The sequence below is a fragment of the Hyperoodon ampullatus genome (assembly GCF_949752795.1).
Source record: "Hyperoodon ampullatus genome assembly, chromosome: 8".
Taxonomy (NCBI): domain Eukaryota; kingdom Metazoa; phylum Chordata; class Mammalia; order Artiodactyla; family Ziphiidae; genus Hyperoodon; species Hyperoodon ampullatus.
This window is the reverse complement of record NC_136921.1, coordinates 69,637,335-69,657,452: the sequence shown is the minus strand read 5'-3', so window position 1 is coordinate 69,657,452 and position 20,118 is coordinate 69,637,335. Positions and strand designations below refer to the sequence as shown.

The 20,118-nt window shown below is 41.7% G+C and overlaps 1 protein-coding gene across 3 annotated transcripts in view; it reads right to left on the bottom strand.

Annotated features, from left to right (window-relative positions):
* The window catches only part of FMNL2 (formin like 2), a gene marked incomplete at both ends in the record, with an annotated part of 311,376 nt that overhangs the window by 12,182 nt on the left and 279,076 nt on the right, over nt 1–20,118 (bottom strand). For all 3 annotated transcript variants that reach the window (XM_079710431.1, XM_079710433.1, XM_079710432.1), the window contains 11 exons: nt 400–529; nt 1,829–1,909; nt 2,030–2,098; nt 3,170–3,404; nt 4,838–5,040; nt 5,683–5,807; nt 10,855–11,064; nt 11,407–11,719; nt 13,473–13,574; nt 15,204–15,353; nt 17,926–18,036. In XM_079710431.1, coding sequence (XP_079566557.1) covers nt 400–529; nt 1,829–1,909; nt 2,030–2,098; nt 3,170–3,404; nt 4,838–5,040; nt 5,683–5,807; nt 10,855–11,064; nt 11,407–11,719; nt 13,473–13,574; nt 15,204–15,353; nt 17,926–18,036 — 1,729 coding nt within the window. The remainder of the gene's footprint in view (nt 1–399; nt 530–1,828; nt 1,910–2,029; nt 2,099–3,169; nt 3,405–4,837; nt 5,041–5,682; nt 5,808–10,854; nt 11,065–11,406; nt 11,720–13,472; nt 13,575–15,203; nt 15,354–17,925; nt 18,037–20,118) is intronic.

Genomic DNA, 20,118 nt, shown 5'->3' with positions numbered 1-20,118 from the left:
GCTCAGGCTAAACACAAAATGTTTAGAACTGCCACACCTGAGCAAGTGGGACAGCACAGAATCTAATTAAAGTGTTTGTTGCGGGGGGTGAGTCTCAGAGTCTCTCATTTCAAGTGACAGCAACAGAATAAAAAGGGCAACAGATGGAAGCAGGAAGGCACCTGAAGCCCAAAGACCTGGATCTTTATAAAGAGAACACCGTCCTCTTCACGTCCGTGTTTGTTATTGCTCCCAGGTGTGGGCAACACCAGAGGCGATGTGTTTCAGCTCAGAGCCTCTGACGTTTTAGCCTTCCCTTTGTAGAGGGGATCTGAAGAGTGTTGTTTAAGCAGGGAAGGGTTCCCCCATGATTCAAGGCATTCATACCCAAGAGTAACATTAAGAGCTGAAATCAAGTACCTGAGGCAGCTTTCTCCACATAATGAAGCTCATTATAAAATAGGGACACTTGGTGATATTTTTCTTTTACGACATTGGATATATAGTGCAACAGTGTTTGCTTTCGGTCCGTTGACTTTGTATCTAAGAGCTGAAAACCAAAGGGGATGAGGGTTAGAGTAACAGATGATGGGAGAGTTACCTGCCAGATGATGCTCTCCCGCTCAGAATAAATACCTGAGCACAGGTGCCCCAAAGCGGAGAGAGAACATTCCCACAGGAGAGTCAGCTTTGTTCTCGGGTGAACCAGCCCATGGATTATTAAGGGACAAGAGGGCTTCCTGACCAGGGGACACGCTCAACTTTAGGGACGACTCTAAGCATGAGAGCTGTTCACGCGTCTGTCCTCACGTGAACTCCCCGCCCCCATCTGCTCCACCACCTCCCTGGCTTACAAGCAGAAAGACTCCAGTTTCAGTGCTCTCCCAAGTGAAGGCCAGAGTAGGAAGTGAGGCTGGAGCCGGGAGTGTGCATAGGTGTGCACAGGTACACCTATGCCACAGTCCTCACATCCTGCTCAGCCCCACTTACTCCCCAACTCAAAGCAGATGTGCTTAACATACGTACCATGGCCTTCTGGGGGCCAGAACCATGACTAACTAGACAGTCCCTATCAAATAACCATGCCCCCCCACACCTGGGGCTGGGGACTCCAACCACTGCCCAACCTGCTCCCGTGGAAGCCATGTCTGCCAGTGCAGCCCGGGGGACAGGGCTCCATGGAGCATTCTCTCTAGTCCTGTTCCTAAGTCAGGTGACTGAAAAGCAGAGTACCCTTCTTCATCCAGGGGAAAAAATTTTTTTAGAAAACACAGAAAAGTGTAAAGAAGCAGCTCAAAAACCCTTCCTAATTCCATTCAACCTCTCTGTTAATATCTTCATCTACTTCCATTCGGGTTTTTTTTCTCCATATTTTACCTAGTTAAAAATCAAACTGTACAGACAATTTATACCCTGCTTTCTTTCCTAAACACAAAATTACCTATTCCTTTGAAAACTCTTCACAAATAATCTAACAGTTGAAGAATAGTTCACCGTATTAACTATCATTACAGCATATTTAATCATTTCCCCAAATGTTGAATCTTTACACTGGTGCTAATTATTTGCAATTATAAATAAAATACAGCACCCATAATTCAGACTCCTGAGGAAAGATTCCTAGAAATGGAAATATCGGGTCAAAAGGTATGAGTATTTTTATGGTCCGAAGTGCTTGCCGCCATATGGCGTTCCAGAAAATTTGCACCCACTGCTCCTCCCACTAGCAGAGAATCTTCATCAAAACATCCCACTCCACTTCCAAGAGCAGACTCTCTCTGCTCCAGGACTTAATCTTTGCCAGCTGTTTTGTCTCTCATATAGCTCTTGTACTTTTTAGTCCACTCACCAGATCTAAACTCTGAAGTTTAAATCCATAAACTGCTCCTCGTTTACTGCTATTCATATAGTTTCCAAGGGCCAAGATGATCTGCAAAGAAAGAGAGAAAAGAGAAGCCCATCGGTACAGCATCCCAGGAATTCCCAGGCTGAGGAATGCAGCTGACAAGTCAGCTCTTCCATACACGTATAAGAGGAAAACTTCACTTGCCTCCAGAATTTTCTTGAGTTTTTGGGACGACTTTATAGAGACAGATGCTGCTATAATTGAGTGCAGTTGCTAGATTCCAGTCAAAGGAAAGAAGGAGGGGGGGAGAAAAGACATGTTAAAAATGGGAAACTCTGATTGAAAACTAAAACTTTAATACAGAAGGAAACAGGCCTGCATATAGAACTTAAAGCCTTAATGCTGAGATTCTATTTTTTCCTAAACATAACAATTTTAAATTGTCCTTCTAGGTCTTAGGTAACTAGAGCATTACATGTAAGCTCTTCTCTAAATAGGAAGTATTATCAGAACCAGCTTATCATAAAATCTGTAAGCAATGAGACTTAAGTTAGGAGTCAACGGCATCTTCCAGGAGAACTCAATAGCCTGCCCACCATCTCTAATCATATAATACAATTCATATTTTTAGATCAATGGAGCTAGCCAAGAACAAAAACAAAACAAAACAGCAAAGAAATATAATCACCGTGCAGAAGTTCTCAGAACATATTTTGGACACACATGCTACTATAATCAGTAATTAACAAACATTTATTTAGAAATAGAACTGGGAAAGAACTATTTATGATATTCATAAGTCTCTACCAGAATAACACAAAAGAACAAGAGATGGTTGGCTATTATTTCTACGTCACCACAGTGTACTGTAACAAACTTCCAAGGAAGAAGACCCCCATGGCAAATTTAACGCCTCCAATGAAAGTCAATAAGCCTGTTCACTAAAGATATGAGATGGTTTTTAGAAATGAAGTTAAATTTTCAGTCTTGGTAACCCAGCCAGAGGACTGGTACCTTTGAGGAGGGGACCAAATTTGAGAAAATGATTCTCCTTGTCCTCTGTATTGAGGTGTCCTTTAAAATCCAAAGGTATCTGTAGACACAGGAAATGGCATTCTCTAGGGAGAAGAGCAATATGGAATGGGGAAATTCACCGTTTTCAATTTTACTTGGCATACACAATGAGAAAAAGATGGTAAAAATAAAAATGCCATGTCGAAAGTTCTGGGAAGAAGTCTTAGAGCCCACGACATTAAGTGCAATTCTGAGAGAAAGTTAAAAGAAAACAAACAAAAAAATGCTATCTGTTTGGACCCCTTCCCTTGCCAGAGTTGGTCCACTCACAGGAGTCAGCATCTGAATGCTTTCGGCAAAGTTCCCAATGAAGGCCATGATGGTCATCTTCTGCATGAGCCTCTCAATTTTACTGAACTGCATCATGAACCGGTCTTCATCTGACAAGTTTTCCAGGGGCTTCCTTTCCCGCTCATAGAGCCGCAGCACTTTCACCTCATTCTCAGTTGGCAAGAACCTCATCAAACACTCTACAAAGTCTACAGGCAATGTCTTCAAGTCAAATCTGAAGACAGAGGTGGACAACATGTCACTGTTAAAGAGAAAACCTCCCCCCCTCTCAGCCACACTTCCACCTGGTCCAGATCATGAACCACCATGTCGATGAGTTGATGTCTACAGCTGGATGATGTCTACAGACGTGAACATGCCCCTTGGTGCTGGCTCCTGACTGTGCATCAAGCACTTTCATTGATCCTTCCTGGAAAGGTGGACCTTATCACAACTGCCATGCTCAGTTTTTAGGCTATTAGTATAGCTCTAAGCCTCTAGAAATCAATAGTAAATGACAGCAGGTAGAAGCAGAAGGAAAGCTGAAGTATCTGGTGGTTAAGTGGTTCAAGGACATGTTTTTTTTAGGCCTGTGAAGTACTGCTAATTAAGGAGATATAATATTATACACACAATTACAGAATATCTGGTGAACTCTGTAAAATATTTCAATTAAACCAGTAAGTCTGGGATATTTTTTCTCCTTTAGAAAAAAATGCATCAAAATGCCTGTACTATATGGATGCTTTGGCTTAAATGCATACATCCCTTGAGGGAATACTCAGTCTTTGTGGATCTATACTCAATCTGAACTAAAGAAGTATCTGCTACAATCTCTAGTCTATTCTCTGGACAATCTTTGTTCAGCAATAGAATTACACTTAATCATCATTACAAACAAGATATGTGAAGATTAAAAACCAGAATTCATATCAGGTTTCAACACTAGAAATCAGAACAGATGATAGGGTGCACTAAACTACTAGCTTATGATCCTGGCTGAGGACATGGAACTGGAACAAATGATTTCTCAGCGTCTTTTACTCCCCTAAGAATCTCTGATCAAAATTTATGAAATACCAATTAATGATGAATTAGTTTCTAAAACATCTAATAACATCCTTATCATATTTGATAGTCACCATGACTCAAAGAGTAGAAAGATTCTTCTAACAGAAGAGTAAATAAAATCAATGCCTTCTCTGCAGTTCAAGGATTTAAAAAAGAACTAAACTTGCTTTAAGATGCCCTGAAAGTGCTAAGGAGCAACAGGAATCACATTCCTATTGTTATGAATTAAGACAAGCCTCTGTCTCCTATTTGCATCTGGTGTTGAGTTGAATCATTCCACAAATGCCATCAAATTTGTACTCAATGAATCTGGATAAAATTCAGATACTCCACAGAAAACTGATATTTTCTCCCTTTTCTTAGCATCTGCAATACTTCTCTCAACTTTCCTTTTATGTAAGCATTGCTGCAGGCATATATAAGAGAACAGACCAAGATAATAAACGATGTCACGATCCAGTTGTTATTCTTCTAAAACAATTAATTACTCATTCTAATATAGCACCCCCAAAGGTCATTTCTGGTCCACCTCTTCAGCGTTACCATTTTCATTCTAAATTTACTAGGATATAATCTTTCAGAATGCCCTGAACTTACACATGAATAGCTTTACATATTTCATCCGCGGTCTTTCCAGCTTTCCTTAAAGTTATGGCAAGATTTTTAGCCCTATTTGCTTCTAGTAATGTCACTTTGTTTGATCCCTTCTGCGTTATCTTCTGTTTGCTTGAAGAAAGATCAATGGCAGGACCTTGGGCTTTTGTCTTAAATATTTCCTCAAATTCATCTACATTTAAGTCCTGGGTTAGAGAGGAATGAAATAGGCAAATTAGATTATACTTAAAAATGAAGTCAGGAAGCCACCCTTTAGATAGTTTCTTAAGCATCAAAGAAGTTACTTTTTCTCTACTAAGTACTGATACTTGTCTTTGGCCATGGCTTGCTCAATTTCTCTATTTGTGTTAGTGTTGTGTGACTTATGCCACATATACAGACAAAAATGTCTAAAGTAGACAACTGTTTCCAACCAGTTAACTCAATTGCCTTTCAATTACTGCCTTGTAGGGGGGTGGCCAGCACAGACTAAAACTATCCACCAAACCAGCTAGTAGGTGTGATTATTGAGTCCTTTTTCACTTATAGTTCAATAAAGGGTTTTTATGCCCCTTTATAAATTAAGGGCAGAGACTGTGTCAGATGTACATTTTGTGACATACAGTGAAGATGCTCAAAACTATTCCATTTTAATGTATAATAAGTTATTAAATATAGTTTTAGAACCACCTTACAAAATAGCATCCAATTTTATTCTCCTTTTCTTCTTTACATCAAGACACTTAAAACACTAGCTTTTATTGCAGAAACTTTCAGGTTAACATAGCACCCATTCTGGCTTTGCTGCACAGAGAGGGCCCCTTGTTTCTAACCAATGAGAAAGATACCTCCAGAATTCGCTCATCATCAATTTCATTGAAGACTGTGCCATTGATCTGATTTGGCTTCAGGGCAACCCAGTTAAAAACTGGCATTCTGAATTTCGTCTTGATTGGTTTCTTAATTTTCACAGCTACAGAGGTCAGAGAGAATGAAATTAAGATTCCACCAAAACCCTCAAGAACAATCAGACAACAGTCCTTGCAGATGACACTCTAACACTGGAGGAAGGCTGGCAAGAGGTGGCCAGGTGTTTTAAAATATGGAAAACATCACGCAACACTGTGGCCAGGGCAACTTGAGGTCATCATTTGATACAACAGTGTGTTACAGTTGCCTAAGAGCTGGGGTTTTGTTTTTATTTTTTTAATGCAGGCAACTGGGTGGTTGAAATACAGTCACAGTGTCAGGACGATGCTTAGGACAAATAAAGAGTTGGGGAATAAAAATTATTCTTTCTATTATTAGATAGCAGAGAGGGCAAATACTCTGTGTCACTTAGTTTGACATTGGTGAATGTGAAGTCGCATTCTGACATCCTAAATTTCTGGTTTTCTAACACATATTTCCAAAACAAATCTTCAAAGATGATCAGAGACTGCAGATAGTGTCTGCTTAAACCACCAGAAATGAAATGTCAAGAAGGCTGACTTCCAGCCAGAGCAATACACTCCTGTGGATGATTTCAATAATGGGGATGATATTGGCTGTTGAGAGTTACTCCAAACAGACTAAGGGCCACAAATGGCCTGAAACAGAATGTTTAAGAAGACAAAAGGGGTACTTAGAAATCTGGGTTTGTGTTGCTTTCTGGAGAAGGGCCACAGTCCCCTCCCCCTCTCTTTTAAGTGCAAGCTCTCCCCAGGAATCAGCTACTCCGTGCAACTAGAAGGTAAGAATGCACCCATTAAAAATACTGAAAACCTCTTAATAGAGAGGAAGGGTCCCACCTTTGAGGGGATGGGGGTGGGGGGAGTGCCCCCTCCTCTTACTTTGGGGAACTGAGCTAAAAACGGCAATCCACTAAAAATTCCATTAATTAACTACACACCATAAAGAAGTCTTCCCAAACCAATTAGCTATAAATATTCACCGTCTTAAGTCTGTCTCAGGGATGCCCACCACACTATCTGGGAAGGGAGGGAGAAGAAATTCAGTGCAGAACAGAAGAAATGGAACACACAACTGGGCTTTTACCTGGCTGCCTGCCTCACTGAAAAAACAGAGGCAGACAGTGCCTCTCGTTCCTCCAGAGTTACAAAGGCCACGTCAACAGCGGGAATGTCATCTGACAAATCCACACAGAAGCATGCAGGAACACAGAAACACAGCTTTTGCCAAAACAGGCTTTCCACCAGCAAATGTGACACTTTACTCTCTACTACCCAACGGTGTCCATTTCTGTCCTCGCTACCCGGGAAAGCCCATGTCCTCCAGGGGACAAAGGACCAGACCTTCCTCTAGTCTAGCACTTCTGCAGAGTTGAGGGAGAAGAGGTGGATGGGAGTGGGGGTGACAGGTCGGCGCCATCCGGTTCCATCATCCCTCCACAGACAACGCAGGCCGCGGGACACGCCCTACAAGCAACTCCCTGTGCAGCCTACTTTTAACTCTTTAAGCAAGACTAGGAATAAGCCTGAGATCAGAGCACAGGCCAAAAAGTTCTCTTCTGAAAGGCTGCCCTGACTCTGACTGGGGAGTTGGGGGGCTGGGTTAGCAGAGGCGGGGTCTATAGGTGACCACGATACGCACCATGTTCCCAGTGTTCAAGCTACAGGAAGTGGCTCTGCGTGGGTGGGTGGGTGGGTGTTCTGTGGAGAGAACCGATCACCAGAGGGAGGGGACTAGGAAAGCAGCACCCAGCAGCTTTCCCTTGTTCTGGGGAGGAGCCTTCCTCTTTCCCTCAGGATAAGTCTAAAATCCTTCTAGGGACTTCCCTGGCAGTGGTCCAGTGGTTAAGACTCTGCGCTCCCAATACAGGGGGCACGGGTTCGATCCCTGGTTGGAGAACTAAGATCCCACATGCCATGGGGCACGGCCAAAAACAAACAAACAAATAAAATTTTAAAAAACCCTAAAATCCTTCTAGAGTTGAGGCTTTAGATCCAACTTTAAAAACTAAACTAAAAAACATTCCTTTCCCCAGGGAGAAAGGAACAGGGCACCTGAAATCCAGGATGCCTGCTTAAAGGGCCATAACCTCTTCTACAGGTTCAACTAAAACATGTGGGCAACCCTGGAATCACAACAGCCAGCCAGCACCACACCTCCCCGCAGACACAGAGCAAATGCATGGCTCGATGGGAGATGGGGTGGAGATGTCAAGGCACAGCGTGACCCACAGGAACACATGGCAGACACTCAACACACTCAGGGAGAAGCAACCTACAGAAAAGCTTGATTGGCCCGTCTTTTGTGGAAGCAGAAAGAACAAAGAAAATACAAAAGAAAAATTAGATACGGTTAGCGTTCAGCGGCTCAGCAGTCCACACACTCTTAGCAGAGAATTCCGTACTTCTGGGACACATTTCACAAGGCAGCACAGAGCCAAAAATTCATTTCCATTCAGACCTGCCTTAAAGACGCCCTTATTATTTTATTTTAAAAAATAACTCTTTTTTAGAAAAGGGGGGAAAATGATTTCATTATAGTGCTGCCAAAGAGCCATACTGACCTGTGCTAGGTATTCCATAAGACATAAACACTTTTTTTAATGAAAAAATAATCAGCTGAAGTCCCAATTCTCACTGTGAAGTTCCAAAGCATATTCTTCCAAAGAGAAACAGCAAAGGTTACAGACTACCCAGGGGTCTGTCATTGATGACCTGACTGGGGAATGGGAACCAGGTTGGTCTAACAGATTTGAGGAGGTACGCCTTACACTTCAAATGCACATTTCACACTACTAATATATTCTGTATAAAATGCAAAGAAAAGTCCACAAGATAAACTCAGGGGACCTCCTCCCGGTCCCCTGACTTGGTCACCAAGAAGACACTTGCTCATTGCCTGCTGAAGAGATAAGACATCCAGTTGCCTGTGGATCTAGGGGTCTAGTGATGTCACAGGTTTCTGGCTTCCTGAGGGGCCCTTGGCATATCATCTCAGCTGTCTCTTGGATCTATGGGGACATCCTGATGCTGTCTGGACTCTTGGTTCCAGAGAGAGAGTGTTACTGAATACACTGGCAAAGCAACTCACAAAATAGGTTACAACCACTAAGTATTAACGGCCGAATTAAGGATGAGTAAGGAAAAGAGATTAAAGGCCTTGTAGAAACTGCCTGATCTCAAGCTATCAAAGACTCGTAAGGATTTTATAATCCTTATGTCTTGTAAAACACAACATCTTGTAATTGTTTAATGGACGTTTATGGCACTGAAGAGGAGTTCCTTCAGTCCCACATACAGTCCTTCAAATTGCATAAGACACAAAGGGGACAACTTTCAAATGTAGGAATCCTGAAGGGAGCACTGAGGGATCAGCTGAACACAGAGTTTCACACTGTAAAACTGAGGCAATCATTGGAGTCAACAAGTTGTAAAGATTAAGTAGGAGGAAGAACCCAGGCAAAAAATTTAACCAGAGAGGCCAAGACTCGTTCAGAAGGGAGTCCTGGATGTGCACATCTGAGACTCTTGGCTCTTCTCTCCTCCAAGGCAGTTCTGAGGTCCAAGTCGGAGCCCAGGTGAACGGAAGTAGAGGCCGTATCGCACATTAGGTTTTGTCAGACAGAAAGGAAGCAAGACCAAAGGAGAGACGCACTCATGGTGAGCGCTCCTGGGGGGCTACAGGGAAAGCCTCATCAGTGGGCCCAGGTGCACATGACAATGACACTATCACTGAAAACAGCCTGTTGATGTAACAGATTCCTAGGGCTCCTTAAGAGGTTTTCTGTTTGTTTACGTTTCAAAATCCAACAGTTTCATGATGATGCTCCTTTAACTTTTGTCCTTCAGAAGCAATAAAAATTCTAGAAGAAAGCGGTAGACGAGGGAGACCTTGAAAGGTCGAAGTAAGTCATTGGTTTACTGCCAACACGACTTTGAACAGGCATCTTGTTTGACAGTTTTATAGGAGCTGGGGTGGAAGTAAACACCACAGATCTGATGTGGAACATGTTTGTTACAGGTGGTTTATTGGTGTTGAAAAGGGCTTCAGTCACCAGGATAAATTAGTCCTAATGACTGGCTGGTAAAGCTGTTGATGGGATGGACACACTAAGAGATGGAGACTGGGAGATCGTTTACAGCTGAGACCATCATTTACACTTTGGGCAAAAGGCTCTGAAAACCACTGCAGCCTTGGAAATGAGACCATTAGAGTGCTAGTTCATCAGAAATAAGAGACCTCATGAAGGGACTGAAATGGTTGAGGAAGCAGAATTATCTGACGTCACAGGAACGGCTTGGCAAAGCTCAGAGCAATTCCGAACGCCAGGGAAACACTCCGTGACTGGGAAAACAGCTTGCGGTATTTTAGAAAAGAGTAAAAATTCATTTTCGTGAGTCAAAAATAAGAACATATTTCAAGACATTAGAGCAACTCTCTTCCTCTCACCCACACCCGCCCCGTTGTATTTCTGGTGAGGGAGGGATGCCGCATTCTATCCTGGGCAGTGGAGCATTTCAAGGCAAGAAGGTACTGCTGGTGGCAATGCTTCCCTTTGAAGCTTAATTCCACTGTAGTGAATTGTGATGCCCTCAAATGCTCGGAAGAAACGCCTGGAAGCCTACATCAAGCAATTAACAGAGAGAGGCATTTTCCCCTTTTATAGATGCCATCGAAAATAGCTTCAAAGAAAAGAGCCATAAGCACTGAAAGCACGCTGTGTCAGAGCTTGGACTGTCATGTTTGCTGAACCCATGAAAATGCACTGATCCCTAAGAAGGTAACCTGTCTCTCTTCCCTTCTCTAGGTGGGGAGAGAAAAGGTAGGAAGACGGTGTGAGATCAGAACTTCCTGTCAGGGAAAGAGTGACAAAGGCTACTGAAAGAAAAATGCCTCCTGTGCACAATTTCCCCTTTACTGGCTGCTTTAGCAGGAATGTTCTTATATTAAGAGGAGACACATGTGACTTTGCAAGAGACCTGGACTTTGAAAGAATGTCCTGGACCCTCTGGAGGTCAGACAATTGAGTATTTGTATTAAATATCTGGGTCTGAAATCTGCACTCTTACCTGCTAATCCTGAGTTGAAAACCACTGTAGGTGAAGACGTCCCGGGCAGCGGGGGTGCAGAGGGAGGAGGGGGGGGCAAAGGGGGAGCCGGCACAGTCTCAGCTGCAGGACCCGGGAGAGGAGGCGGGGGCGGAGGGGGAGGCGGGGGCGGGGGCGGGGGCGGGGGTGGGGGGGGAGGGGGCATAGGTGGCGTGGCTGGACCATTTCGCGCTAGCAAAAGAAAAGAAACAAATCGACTTTGAAAACAGGGGAACGGTTTTTCCTGCAATATGCCATGTGTACATAAAGGACCTGAAAACAAACACTGAGGAGGACAAAGGGTTTTTTCCCCAAAGACTACAAAAATGTCCTCGGTGACAAATGGGGAGCATTCTGCGCCATGTGTGAACTGAAGACGTATACCCTTCATCTCAAAAGGTAAAAGTTCTTAGAATCAATCAATAAAAGGACATGCCAACAGAAACAGACAAAGGACATAGATGAACTGTAGGTAAAAGAAGAAGTAGAGATATCCCAATGCTCTACCTCAGCTCTCTCGCCAAGGCTTCCTACCTGCTTCAGGTGCGTCTGACGACAGAGGCAGTGGCGGGGGAGGAGGGGGCAAGGGTCCCGAGGCGGCGGCCCCCGTCACTGGTCCCACAAAGTCACCCACCGCCACTTCGGACCCCGTGGGCAACGTGCCAGAAGCCACAACCGGAAGGATGGCGATGTCCCCATCCCCTTTCTTCTGAATTTTAATGGTCCCTTGTTTCTCCAGCTCATGAATCTTTTTTTCTAGGGTAGACTGTCTTTGAATGGCTTCTTCTTTCTCTTTGACCATTTTCCTTAATGTGTGAACCTGGGTATTTGCATCTTTGTAGATTTCCTGCAAAAAAGCCCATGGTCAAGAGTTGGTCTTCACGTGACATTCATGCCTATTACCATTAGATTGGCAAATTGAGGATAAAGAAAATAACAAAAAAAAAGGAAAAAAGAAAAAGGATACTTATAATATATATATATATATATATATATATATATATATATATATATATATATATATATATATAGGAATTCTATGGAACTCAGCCAGAACTTATAAAGTCCCATTCGTTATCAATTGTTCACTGGTAATGCATGCACTACATTCTAGCAGTTGTTACTGTTGAGGTAATTCTTTCCATTAATAAATACAGCTAAGTCAGTTTTCCCCACAGGTGAAGAGGAACAGGGCAGAGATGACCCAAAAATAATTTTATAGCTGACTTTGGAGTATCCTGAGGGTATTTTGGTGGTGCAGCATATTTTCTTTTCACTTTTGTTAAAATTCATTTGTTACTCCTAGATACATATCAGCTAACAGTAGACAAAAGGTCCCTAAATCAGACTTGGACATAAGTCAGACTGGGATCAAAAATCTGCAAATCATGGAATAATCCACTCATGAGTAACCAGGGGCTGACTGTTTTGAATGGATTTCTCTGGCCTTCACAATGCCCCCTTGACCAAGCTCAGGATAGCAACTGTTGTAACATTTTCCAAAACAGGCCAAAGTATCCCTCCACTAATTCCTTATTTCTGTCTAGGTTCTTCGCAGAAGACAAAGAAGTTACAATTTTCAATTCAAAGGCCGTCCTGGTTCCTTTTATAAGGTGTCCACAGAGGTTCCAGTGGAAGGATTTTATGGAACTCACTTGTGGGCCTTACACACATGATCTCTCACCACAAACCTCCAGCAGGTAGGGAAACATTCTTCACACCCTGTCTATTATTAATAATCTGAGAGTCTGAACTTGAATTGAGTCCATATGCTACAACTCTGTCTCGATGGAGTGCCAGAAAATAAATTTCCTAGAGATGGAGTGCCAGAAAATAAATTTCCTAGAGTTAACTGTAGGACCTGTCAGAATATCAAGCAACACACGCAGACATGATAACCATCACATAAAATGTGCCATATCATTAACGGTCGTGTAAAGGCAAGCCATTTGCCTAAAAGCTCTCCAGGCATTTTGGTGTTTTTATGTTCAAGCACATGGATGGCACTCCATAAATACCTGACCTGTAAGGTAAAACAATGCTGAAGCCAAACAAAATAGCTGGAATTATCTGATAATAAAATGGATTGATTTTGCTTTTGACTTTTTTCTCTTTCTCTTTTTTTTTTTTTTTTTTTTTTTTTTGGTGAATGCCAGTAGGTCTTGTCTATGTTGTGATTTCACCGTTTCCATGGCAACTACCAAATTGGTTTCAAGCAGAAGCAAAGCAAAGAAATACAAAGAAGTCCAAGTCCTAAGAAAAATAAATAAGTGGCATGAATTAAATCCATGCTGTGTTTTTATTTCCAACCAAATGGGTGATCCACAGAACTCACTCAGACTCGTCCAGATGGGAAAATACTGTTGCTCCCAAAACCTGTGATAAGGAAGTAATGAAGCCCCAGCATTTGATTGCACACACATGTGAAGACATACCCTAACTATGTGTACTTTTCATTTGAGTTTCACCTCTGAAATGGTTCCAGTAAATATGCCGCATCCATGCCTCCCTCTGCTGTGAACATATGCGGGTCCTATATCTACTAGGCTAAAGCTAGAGCACATTCCCTGCAGTGCCCACCTGGGATGGCTTACACTTACCCGAACAACATCCAGCTCCTTGTTCCTCTGCATGAGTTGCTTTTCCAGTTCCACGATCTTGGACATGGCTTCATTCTCTGTGTCTTGCAGTTTTTCCGACAACTGTAAAGTTTTGAAAGGGAAGATGTGTCACAACAAAGGATCATTCTCATCAGGTCCTTGGTTTTCAGAAAGTGTAGCTCAGAGACCACTAGGGGCCCATCAGAGTCCTGCATGTGTTCCCCAAGTTGTTTTCCGAAAATGTTAATATTTATAAGATGGTGCTGAATACATACTTGTTTCTAAGAGGAATTCATTTACAAGGTATCCTTAATAAAACCCATAAGTCAGCTCCTTAGTGTTTTGACATACACAGTGTGTCTTTCTTCATTTCTGCAGGGGCCAGCAAGGGTAGAGAATAGTAGTGAGGGAGGAGGTCGAGTCACCTTTCCCTCCCTAAGAAAAGGCCATTAGGCAAAAGCTTTTGAAAACTGTTGACCCAGAAAACTTGGTTTTGTTGTTATAAGTCACCAGTTGAAAAAATAATATTGCTTGTTTTGACTCAAACTATCCAAATAATAAAAGTCATTCTGGAGGGGTAGTTCAAATAAACAGGTGGTTACTACAATAGTAGGTTATGTAAGTATGGTCATGCAATGCCAGCTAAGGCTTCAGAGAAAGATGGGGTGAGCCATGAGTGAAAGTTACTTTCCACATAAGACTCTAAAATTGGGCAACTTCTGATTTCTTCCATCTCACTGAGAATAATCACACATAAAGAAAATCAGGGAGGCAAGGTAAGGAGGAAGAGTGGAGATTTACGCTGACCAAGTTCAGAATATAATATAAATATTTTAAGGGAAGAGACAAAAAGAGAAAAAGGAAGAGCCTATAAATGCTCTCCCTAAGCAGGTACCAACTAAGTCAGCACAGCACTTACAAAGGGAGGGGTTTTGGCAACTTGGCTAAACCACAAGCCATGAAGATGCCCCTTTTCAGACTGATGGGAAAAGAGGAAGGACATTAAGCACAAGTAATACTCTTAACTAAGAAAAAGCAGAGAAAAATAAATGGACCATTCTAAGAGAAAAACCACATCCTTCCAAAAAGAGACAATTCCTTTCACAATCAAGGATACTTTCAATCAGAATTCAGTAAAATTCAGTAAAACCCAATGTTTGGGTTTTAAGACACACCATATTCCTGTTCATTATACTGAGAGGACACTTCTTGCAAGAAGAGGATATATGGGAAAACTTGCCGATTTCCTTGAATATGCTACCGTTGAGATGAAGCTATTTAGAACTTGAGTACCCATGAGGCAGGAAAGTGAAGACCCGCATCATGAGGACACTAGATCAGCCCGTGCACAGCTTGCATGGACATATTTGGTACAAGATGACTCACATTCAGAAGAAGATACTTCTTCACCAAACTGACATATTTTAGTTGCATTTCTCTTCAGGTAATGCCAATCTTCTAACTCTCTTGTGCTTATAACTAAGGTGGCCAGGAAATCTGGACGCAGCAGAAACTGAGCAGTGAACGAAGGCAACGGGTTCCACTTAGTTGTAAGTAACATACCTGCCTTCGTTGAAAGAGCCCAGAATGGCTTCTGATCACTCTCTAGCTCAAGTTGCATCTCATTCCTAGACTCCAAATCCTTTCGTTCACTGCCATAAAGCTAATAACATCTGTTCTGCCTTGCACCTAGCTGAAACAGCCATTTTTCTTTTTCTGAGAGGTAGTTACATGAGAGATGTTTTCTTCCAGTTCTTCCACCCTCTCCAAAGCTGCATTCTTGGTTTCCGCGTCTTCCAGCAGAGCTCCCACATCAAACACATTGTCCAGGTAAGCCTGAATCTGTACCTGTAGCTTGTCACTCTCAGTATGTTTCAGCTTCTAAAAATCAAAATGCAGGAGAACGTGGTGTTAGCTTATCTGTGGAAACACAACATAATTACCCGAGAGCCTACATATTTTTGTTTGTTCCTTCCAAGAGAGGTTTTTGTTGGTTGGTTGGTTGGTTGGTTGGTTGGTTGTTTTTTTGGCCACGTCACGAGGCATGTGGGATCTTAATTCCCCAACCAGCTATGGAACCTGGGCCCCTTGCATTGGAAGCATGGAGTCTTAACCACTGGACCACCAGCGAAGTCCCCCAAGAGAGGGTTTTGTATCTCACTCTCCTTAAGAGAACTCTGGAGTAACCATCTAAGAGGGTACCATCAGATTACTTTCTGGTGCTTACTCTCTCCCAAATATACACACATTTCCTCCCTAATCCTTCCTGTAGATATATTCCCCATGCAGATATATTCCAACCTAAAACATTTTTGATGCAGGTGAAATCAAGATAACAGAAAAATCAAAAGGGAACAACAGTCACAAGTAACATAAAACTTGAGGGGTATCTGTGTGGTAGAGGAGATTAGAGTGGGTGGTATCTTGCTTGGGTAGTGATGGTAGTTCCGGTTGAGGGTGAGGGGTACATGGGAGTTGAGGAAGACACTGACAGAGTATATTAGACTCGGGGATTATTTTAGCACTAGTTCCTAGAACCCATCCCCCATAATTACTTGGCTAAGACACTCCCCCAACATGAGAAGCTCAGGGCTCCCAAAGCACAGATCAGGAACCTTTCCCCCATTCACTGCATTCTAGGGCCAGGCATCCCAAAGGAAGTCAACTAGCTCTAAGGTAAAATTAGAGGTCAAGTAAATCGGTCAATCCTTCTTACAAGTAGCATAAGTCATGTCTTTCCCTGGGGAGCAGATGAGTGGTTAGAATAACATCTGGCACATGGGTGATGCCAATAAACACTTACTGAACAAGTCGATGATGACTTACAAGGTTGGGTTTTTGTAAATTAATGAAGCATTTATATATTATATGCTTATGTTATTATTCTTCTAACCACTTCTATCAAAGTCTGGAACCAACAGACCAGTAAGTTAGAGAAATACAGAGTTTTTGGAAAAAATCAAATTTTTAAGAGGAATTCTACTCTACAAATAAATTCTCAGGAAAACAGATTTTCTCCTAGGTCTAATCTAGAATTCTACATCTTAGCTGTCTTGAAGAGAGTATGTTCCATCTTAGTTTATGAGTCAGAACTGAAAAAAAAACTCTGAACAAGGGCAAAGCCTAGAAAAGAAAATGAAGAAGCAGCTTAGCAGGATTTTTCACAAGATTCACAGTGAGTAACAGGCACTGATGTTACTACCTGTCATTGTATCCTGGCGCCTGAAATGAGCTCTGTGCAGCCACAACAAAACTGACCCTAAAACCCCATTAGAAGTACACCCAACTTTCATTCAAATATTGCTACTCTCAGGGCATGTGGAGAAAGAGAAGAGAGGAACTCTGATTTCAAAGCAGGAACTGTTGAATACAATATTCTGTCAAAGATATTAGTCATTCTTTAAATAGGAAAGCAATTCAAACAAACTTTTCAATGGAAATATTCCATGGCTCCACCTGAGTAGAGTCTTTAGACAACATTAGGCCAGTCTACTCGAGGGCAGCCCAGCTGGTCTGATAAACAAGGCCATGAGCTCAAGAGTAACCAACTCTGCAATTCCACTTTGCGATAAACTGAGGGTACCGCCTGTCTAATCCCTGGCTTCACTCGAAAGGGAGATGGGCAGGTGAGCTATGGAGATGTTCAAGGGAAATACTTCTATTTTCTTCACTGTTAGAAACAGGCTTGAAATTGAGGTCAACAATTCTTGCCCCATTACTAGTGGCCTTTCAAATTCAAGTGGATCATTCCCTACACAGAAGGGAAAACAAAACTGCCTGAGTCAAAAGACAAGGGCACATCCTGTGCACACACAGCTACTTAAGTCTGTTTATGATTTTCACATCAACTTTGTTTTTTAGGCAAAGAAGTTCAGGGAACTGACTGAGCACTTCTGCAAGGGAGCAAGAGAAAGAGAAACTTTAGATCCCTCTTCTCTCAAGAACTAAAAGCAGAATTTCTAAAGACACAAACATTTTAAGCAGAATTTAACAGCTACATGAGGAAGTCTCTAGTGTCCACTTCCTCATTATTTTTTGATGCTCCAAGCATTATTCATTACTCTACAGCAGTCTTGGTTTGACTTTCCCTGCCCAGATAGAGTCCACAGAGTAAATAAGAATGCACATTGCCCAACAGCCCAGATGAAGGGTACAGTGAGACTTGACCCAGACAGAGCTCAAAAGGAGAGGAAAGCTGTAGCAAGGCTCTAAGAGGTTATTTGACTCCAGTACTAAAAGGTTGCTGGCAGAAGACAATGTAAGGCCCTAGGAGGTCTGCAAGAATCCAGCTTCTCTGACAGATCACATCACTCAGATTGGTTCTTTTAACTAGCACTACAGCACCTGATTGCATGGAGCCTTAAGTGTTCTTTGGTCATTATGGAAGTGCATCTTTGAGGGTAGGCAATAAATCAAGTCTCATAATGGAACTAAAGGTTACAGCTATACTTACATCCAAGTATTCATCCAGGCCTAACTTGGTAAATTCATATTGGAGGTGAACTCTGAAATTCATGTCTTCTACTGAATGGACTACAATATTAATAAACTGCATAGAGGCCACCTGAAATGAAATAGTCAACAGATTAGATGAGCTCCAAACTTTTTTCTCAGTTTAATCATAGTCATATATTTTCAATTTCACACATCTAAGCTCACTTACCAATTTCCTTTTCCTTTGTTTCATTGGGTGTTTAAAAACATTTTACATTTTTTTTAAATTCAAAAGTTATAGAGGTACCACAATAAGATACCACTTCATATCCACTAAGATGCTATCATCAAAAAGAAAGATAATAACAAGTGTTGGCAAGGATGTGGAAAAACTGGAACCCTCATCCACTGCTGGTGGGGATATAAAATAGTGCAGCCACTTTGAAAAGCTTGATAGTTCCTCAAAATGTTATTCAGAGTTACTGTGTGACCCAGCAATCCCACTCCTAGGAATATACCCAAGAGAAATGAAAACATACATCTGCATAAAAATTTGTACACAAATGTTCATAGTAGCATTATTCATAATAACCAAAAAGTAAGGGGAAAAACCCCCAATGTTCATGAACTGACGGATTACAAAAATGTGATTCCATTCATGTGAAATATCCAGAATGGGAATATCTATAGAGACAGACAGTAGGTTAGCAGTTGCCTAGGACTGGGGGTGGGAAAAATGACCGCTAATGGGTACAGGAATTACTTGGGGGCAGGGGAAGGAGGCAACAAAATGTTCTAAATTAGATTGCAGTGATGATTGCACAACCCTATAAATACACTAAAAATACACTGAACTGAACACTTCAGATGTGTAAGTTGGATAGTGTGTTAACTGTATCTCGGTAAACTGTTTTTAAAAAGTCTTATAGGCATATAGAACACACTCAGTTATTACCAGTACATTGTAGAAATGTGATTATTATTACAACGAAGAACATTTAAATCACCTGTAATCACACCACAAGGTGATCACTTCTAAAATTTTACTGTGGGCCCTGCCATACCAATAGGACAGTAACAGAGCTTCTGACCCATCTTTCCATTTTAAACAATCAACCAGTTTCTATTCCATAAAAGCCTTGGATTTGCTACATTCTCCCCACAACTGCGTCAGTGGCTTTGATCTGCCACAGAGAAAACCAGTCCCCAGCTTAGTAAATAACAGAACAGAGTTTAACATATCTATTTTGTTTTCAATAGGGACAGTTAGTTTATTTACAGTGAAAATATCTCACTAATGCTTTCCCTCTGTGGTTACCCAGAGACTTGCAAGGAGGTATGACTGTGGGACCCACATTCACACTTACTCTGAAAACTGCCTCGCTCTTCCTCTATCCCCCAAACCCCACTATTTTTATCTTGTTTAAATTGTTTTTCTTGAGTTAGATTCTTCTTTGAGTATATGTTATCCATTGGGTATCTGTGGAAGATGTTAAACTCTCTAGGTTACATAAGAAATCTATCACCATTTACTAAAAAATTACATCAGTTGCTATGGCTCAATAAGCTAAAAAAGATTTTGTCACTTTTTTGTTTTCTTTTGCCCACAAAAAAATAAATAAATACATAGAAAGGTCTTGTGCTACATTTGAAGCATTTATATTATGTTTTACATGGAATATGTTGTTAGGGAAATTGTGCAACTTAATTGCATTCCCAAGACAGTTTATGAAAAGCCTCATTTTCTGGAAAAAACAAATATGGCTAGATTTTGGCATCTTTCCATTTCTCTTCTAAAGCAGGTCTAAGTGATCTATTGAGTGTTATACTATGCCAAAGAGGCAACTATTTGCTAGATGGCACATGACTCGAGCACATATATATACTCGAGCACACATATAGTATATCCATATACTAACAGCCTCTAAATAAGATTCTCCAATGCATGTTCATAGGAATAAATGAACCGACAGGAAATATGCTCTCATTTGTCAACAGTGCAGGTGTTGTAAAGGGCTTAACATCATTATAATTTCAGTAGAAACTCGAATGGCAGAGAGATCTGGTAGGTATGATAAATGAGTGAAGTGGGCCATGTGTAATACAATAGGGAATGGTGTGGACTGTGACAGACTGGAAAGGCTATCTTCAGACTTAAGGAATAGGCACAACTTGGCTCCAGCAGCTGATACTCTACGAACAGGGACCTAGC